The sequence below is a fragment of the Rhinoderma darwinii genome, chromosome 1 (assembly GCF_050947455.1).
Source record: "Rhinoderma darwinii isolate aRhiDar2 chromosome 1, aRhiDar2.hap1, whole genome shotgun sequence".
Taxonomy (NCBI): Eukaryota; Metazoa; Chordata; class Amphibia; order Anura; family Rhinodermatidae; genus Rhinoderma; species Rhinoderma darwinii.
Window position 1 is genome coordinate 593,029,554 of NC_134687.1, and position 6,771 is coordinate 593,036,324.

Below are 6,771 nucleotides of genomic sequence, written 5' to 3' on the forward strand. Positions count from 1 at the left end.
AAAACACAATAGTACAGTCTGAGGACCAGTCACTCCAGTGTAGGCTGCCTGCATGGTAAGTCACCTTCTGCGTTGCGACAGACCCTGCAGTAGCCGAGCACCTTGTAACGTCACCAGCTGTTTGGGTTATCCCACATACGACAACGCATCAAGTTGGCATTAAGACAACCCGACAATAGCACAACCCTACTGCACTGGCTAAATACAAAGTTAAGGAGACAACTGCTACCTGTAAAGAAGTTGTCCCATCTGTGGATACTTGTCACAGATGAGTTTGCTGCGATTTTATCCAGTCTAGACAATCCTCTGAGATAAATCCTAATTTGCTACAATATATAAGTGTAGTTAAAATGTATCAGCTTGAGGTACTGGAAGAGTTTTAGCTCACGAAGTATCTAGACTGGATGCAATTGAAGCAAACCCTCAGCTGTGAGACGTATTGGGACTATACAGATTTTAAGCCTCTGAACGTAAACAACGAACGGTCTCATTGTACGATTCTTCACGTCATAAGAGACGCTCAATATTGCTCCCCAGTATAAGCTATACTGCCATGCGTGCAGCACCCTTCCTTTATCACTCCAGTGCAGGGGTAGTGCCCACAACATGGCACCTACAATACCACAGAGCTGCTCTAAACATGTCGGTCGCACAGTGCAGACATGGAGATGATCTGACCGGCCCCACATATCCTCAACAGGAGGAGCGAGCCCCGGGACAGAACATCTGCTGTGTGCAGGCCTCTGAAGCCTGTCCCTACTTGCTGCACAGTGTGAACCAAAACCGCGCCAAAGTGGGGATATGGATGTACGGAATTTACGATGATGGGGGGGGGGGGGGGGGGAAATCAAGTCTGCTGTGCATTATAAATAAAGTTGTACAGTCATGAGGAGAAAAAAAAAATGCTTTGTAATATAAACCTTGTATTGTCCACTTCTGATCTTCCAGGTTTATAGCCTTTTTGTTATGGCCGGTCAATATTCTAGTATCTCTGATAAAATGGCGCCTGATGTCAAATTAAAGTAATTTTTCCCTTACAAACTATATTACATCGGTGAGGTTTAGTAAACAATTACAGTAGAAACCCTGGATGAGGCCATGACAGAAAAAAAAACACCTCCATTCTTTACACTGCAGGCAGCGTTCAGAGAAAGCCAGAAAATAAGGTTTATCTTAGTGATTTTTGTTTTGAGACACTTGTTGGCAGAGCCATCTGATTAAAAGGTGACCATACACCTTAGATAGCAGTCAGGGGCAACAGCTATTAATCCCCCCCCTGCATGGGAAGTGAAAGTCAACATGCACAATCCCTCCCCCACAATCTGCCGGTGGAGTCAGGCACATTAGATTGTCAGCTGCTACCGCTGAAATTCCTGCGGGTTCATCTGGCATCTAACGTGTATGGGCTCCTCTAGATAGGACCTGCCGCTTTTAACATGTATGAAGACCGTCCAACTGACATCTGAGAAAACAAAAAGGTCAGGTTGAATTTTTTACCGCTCAATCTTTTATTTTGTAAGAGCAAGAGGTGCCCGGCAGCCCCTTATCGGCTTCCCTCATAGAATCAACATGCAGGCCGAACCAATTATTCACAGGCGAGTAATGGAGAACATGACCCCCTCCCCAAACCAATAATAAAAACTTTTAGGCCCCCTGCACACGATGCGTATTACGTGTGGATTTGCCACGCAGATGTTGCTGCAGCCTCTGATTTTCAGAAGTTTTTGAAGCGGCTTTTAATTTGGAGCTTCTTTTGAGGCGTTTAAGGCATTTTTCATGGTGTTCAATGGAAAATGCGCTCCAAAAAACGCAGCAAGAAGTGACATGCACTTTAAGGAGCGTCTTTTTACACTACGTTTTTAAAAAAAAGCCGCGTAAAGACACCCCGTATGAATGAAATGCTGTTTTTCCTATTGATTTCAATGGGCAGATGTTTTCAGGCGTTCAGCTTCCGTTTTTCAGGTGTTTTTCGTGGTGTAATTGCCCCAAAATACGCCTGAAAACACTGCGTGTGAACATACCCTAATACAGCACCAGCAAAGAAAATTATATTTCAAGTTCTCGTCTACACATTGCAGAATTTTTACCACACAAATTGACCGGACGCGCCCATTTTAAAATCCGTAGCATGTCAATTTATCTTACGTTTGTTTCCACCTGTGAATTGTATCGGACAACTTTAACAAAAAACAAAACCTGCAGAATGGCACCCGTTTCCACATAAAAATGGAAAAAAAAAAAAAACACGCACCAAAAAATGGATTTAAAAAAAAAGCACTGTTAGGAGCGGACGTTACCTGCGGTTGTGATGCGGATTTTCCACATATTTGGCAACATATGCATTTAGCCTTAAACCAATTCCAAAATACTTCCTAAACGTTTAATACCAAGGGTATGTTCACACGGCCGTTTTTCGGGCAGCAAACGCCCAAAAATAAAAAAACGGAAGCAGAACACCTCCAAACATCTGCCCATTGATTTCAATGGGAAAACTGCATTCTGTTCCGATGGAGCGTTTTTAGCAGCGTTTTTGTACTCGTAAAAAAACGGCCGCAAAAAAGTGCAGGTCACTTCTTGGGACGTTTTTCACAGAAAAAAGCTCCAAAAAACGGCCGTAAAAAACGCAGTGAAAATTGCGAGTGGCTTAAAAAGCGTCTGAAAAATCAGGAGTGGTTTTCCCTTGAAACCAGCTCTGTATTTTGAGACGTTTTGAGTTTGTGTGTGAACGTACCCTTACGTGAATATAGTAATCCACATGAGGCGCAAACACTGCAGATTATCTGCAACGGATTTAATCATGGAAAGCCTGCAGCGTGTAACCGTAGCAGCAGAGTGGATGAGGTTTGAACAATCTAACGTACATGCTGCGTAAAAAAAATCTGCCGGGAAAAAAAAAAAAGTTCATAAATTGACCTGCAGTGCGGTTTTTTTAATCCGCAGCATGTCAATTTATGCTTCGGAATGGCTGCTTTTCTGTTGCTGGTTTTACCTATTGAATTCAAATTGGAGGTAAAACCCACAACTAGCAAATGTTGGGATTTTTGCAGCAGAAAAGCTGAGATCCCGCAGCAAAAATCGCAACTCAGAAAAAGAGCTTATACTTACCCAGTTCTCATGGCGACTCGTCATTTTGTTGTCTGTCCAGACCAGCCTCCTGGGATGACGTATCATCCAATGAGACTGCTGCAACAGTCACATGGGATGAAACGTCATTCCAGGAAGCCGGCCTGGATGGACATCAGAGGGACGTGTCGCCATGGCTACAGAGAATGGGTTAAGTATACGTTTTTGGATCTGCCGTTTTCCACAGCGGACATTCTGCCCAGAAAAACTGCACCACAATCTGGTGCAGTTTTTCATCCGGAACACCAGCAAATTCAGGGGTGGATACGAGGTATACTTTTACGCAGCGTATCCGTCCTGGGTGAATACGGCCTAGATAGGACTACAGGGTAGGAGGGGATGGAGGATACATGGCGACCTTTCATGCTCGATTTCCAGTTGCGCCACAGTGATGCAACTTTGTTGACGAGATCTTTGACTGCACTCACTAAATAATCACTGCCAGATGCAAGTTGAATCTTAATGGGGCTGTCAATTTACGGTGCCCTTACATGGCGCCGATGAGAACTCATACATACGACCGTTTCTGATTGGCCGGTGTAAACATGGCAACGATCAGCCAACAAACAAGCAATTTGTCGCCCATTTGTGTCTTATGCAGCCATGAAAATTAGTTGGTCGGCAAAATGAAGACTGTAGGGGGGGGGGGTGTTATAGATTATTCGTCCATACAGCCACGATCATCGCTCGATGGAATACAGCAAACAAGTGCCAGTGGACATGTCCTTATCGGCACTACTTACCGGGCAGGAAACTGTCCAAGTAAAAGTGCCTTAGGGCATATGGATGTCTTATGGGGCGGGTCCGCCACACAGCACTTTCCTCTAGATCATGTGCTTTATGATCAATGGCGCCAAGTTCTACAAGACTTCCCCGGCAGCTTCTCCTTTCGAGAAGAGATTGTCGGGGGTTGCAGCAGCCAGAGCCCAGGCAATCAGCTCTCTGGGAGTTATACTGGATGGACAACCCCTTTAAGGCGGCAACAGACAACATTATACCCAGCCCACAATCTGACCATACTAAGAATTGGTCACATCCCTGGAGCAGCCCCAGCATTTTCATTACTGACGCTTGTTGTTCTCTCCTTGCAGCACAAAGTGGAACACGTTCTACGGGGATGACACATTGCCCGACAAGTACCCTGAGACAATGGGAAACGTGCTGCTGGGCGCATATATATTTATATAGATACAGTTCATGCAAATTTACAAACTCCTGAAACAAGTTTCAGCAGTGATGTCGCAACCGTCTCCTCGTGTGGTGTGTGCGCAGGGAAGCCGACAAATCAAACTTGCAAACAACCCTCTCTGCCAGCCTGTGCCAAGCTAACCAACAGGGCAGGCAGATGCCAACAGCAGAAGATTTTGCTGCTGAAGCAACCTACATTTTTTTGGTTGTTTTCTATGAAATCCCCCTGGAGTGGCCTCTTTGGAGTCCACAGTAGGGTACTACAACTTTCCGGCTTTTGTGGAACTACCACTCCTAGCATACTTACAGACATTAGTGGGCAGAGCACTGGTCTACAATAATTTGTACATTGATAAAATATCAAGATCCCATATTATACTTGTATATTGTTACTGGGAAATACGGACACCGATACCATCTCCTAACATGATGTGCCATCAAAAATAACAACATGTTCAGTACTAAAAAAAATTTTTTTTTAATAAAATCATATTAAAAAACAAAATAAAGTATAAATAAAATATTTTTCTCATATGTATCACCGCTAAAATTGCGGAGGAGAATTCTGACGCTTATCCATTCTCATTTGCCACTCAAAAAAAAAAACTACTTTTTGAATGTCTTAACTTGTTTTACTTCTGTGTCATTATCAAGATTCCAAACTAGCGTGCTGCCTGCCGACCTCGGTGGCATATTGGGGATCCCTACGTTTTTGGCCACGGCACGCCATTCTTGTAGAAGTCACGTGATCTGCTCATTCTGTATCTGGTCTCTTGCGCAGATCAGTACAGGAGGTCTCGTGGCTAAATACCCTGACCGGATCAGTCTGCAGTCGGACTATGGACAAGTAGTCAGGTGGGCACGAGTAGGAGAGTATGAAGTCCCACAGACTAGGGGTTTCTGGCGGCGCTGCAGTTTGGGATCTTAAAAAAGGCGCAGAATTGAACGAGGCAAAAATAATGTTAGGAGTCACTATAGAAGTGTTTGTCACTGTAACTTACTAACAGGCCAAGAATAATAATAAATCCCAGTATTTATATAGAAGTGTGGGCACGCTCCGCACCATACTCACCTTAAAGTACCCCCCCTCATAGAGGGTATTAGGGGGCCCAAAGATGGCCACCTCCCAATTGTACAGGTCACTTTCATCAACCAGGGTGATACGGAAACCTTCCACTGGCTCCTCCTGTAGCGACTTGAGCTCGAGCATCAGCGCCTTCTGCGAGCTGGTCATCTGTTGCTGAGCCATGGCTGAGAAAACAGTTAGAGGGGCAACTGGGGAAAATCTCCAACTAGTCCTGAGCCACGTAACAGGGGTAACTTAGTTAAAGGGTCCCTGGTCCTTAGCGAGTGTCAGCTCTCGGGACAAGGAGCTATGCGGATAGTGTCTGGTTTCTTTGTCCACAACGTCGGTCTCCCCTGGTGATATTATCGGCTTATCGTAGCTACAGCCAGGGCAAGTGTCAGCTCTTGGGCCCACCTTTCAGTATTTGGCGATGGGGTGTTATTGAGTCAGCAGCAAGTTCTTTATCACCAGCGAGTGTCAGCTCTTGGGCCCACCCTTATATGGGGGTAGAAGTCTACAGGACTATTAAGGTCCTTTGTCTCCAGCAAGTGTGAGCTCTTGGGCCCACCCTTATGTGGGGGGGGGGGGGAGGAGGGTGCCTATAGGATTACAAGGCTCCTTTGTTTCCAGTAAGTGTCAGCTCTTGGGCCCAACCTCCTGTGGGTGGGAGGAGGGGGGTATTATTAGGGGGTCTTGTCCTTCTTTTGGGACCCTAAGTCTACACTTAGGGGCCCCCGCGCTTTATAAGCTTCAGTCTGAATCTATGGGGCCCCCAGTGCTGGTGATGTGGCCCCTGGTCCGGATTGGGCGGCTTCTCCCTGTGTTTAGGATAAAGGGGCCTTACTGTAATCCCCGGCCTGGAGTGAGCGGCCGCCCGGTTTCGGGACGAACGAGGCCTCGGCAGTGTCCCCCTTCCTCCTGCGCGTGTGTGGGTTTGGGGTGACAGAGCTCCAGTGCTAGGGTAAGGCGGCCGGGTGTCGCTCACTCTCCGGGTTCCCAGCTGTAGAGGTAAGCGAGGCGCTGCTAGTTCCTTTTGTGACGTCACGGGGTGTGGTGACGTCACTGCCCCGCCCAGAAGGGAAGGATAAGGGGCGGTACTGGAAGGGGCGGAGCTGAGTCACTGCACGTTCTGATGACACACTGATGATTATAATGTATCAGGAGTGTGACGTCACCGAGCACTGTGTGTTCTGTTCTGTACCGCACCCAGTCATGAAAATAAAAAACAGTGGTGACCCAGAGAGTTTTAAAATACTTGAGAAATTAAGTTTTTTGCAGGCAGAAAAAAATCTGCCTCAAAATTCCTTCAGGAATGTTCTTTTTGAACGTCAAAATCAGCGCCAAAAATCAGTGTGAACTGACCCATACGAAAATGACAGAGTGCCGGATCTGTC

At 46.1% G+C, this 6,771-nt stretch overlaps 1 protein-coding gene across 1 annotated transcript in view; it reads right to left on the bottom strand.

Moving 5' to 3' along the window:
- UBE2R2 (ubiquitin conjugating enzyme E2 R2) overlaps positions 1-6,454 on the bottom strand; it is a 53,418-nt gene extending 46,964 nt beyond the window's left edge. The window contains exons 1-2 of the mRNA XM_075840364.1: positions 6,222-6,454; positions 5,384-5,562 (exon numbers count right to left, since the gene is read on the bottom strand). Of these exons, the coding sequence (XP_075696479.1) occupies positions 5,384-5,560 (177 nt within the window). The 5' untranslated portion in view covers positions 5,561-5,562; positions 6,222-6,454. The remainder of the gene's footprint in view (positions 1-5,383; positions 5,563-6,221) is intronic.
- Positions 6,455-6,771: the final 317 nt, after the last annotated feature.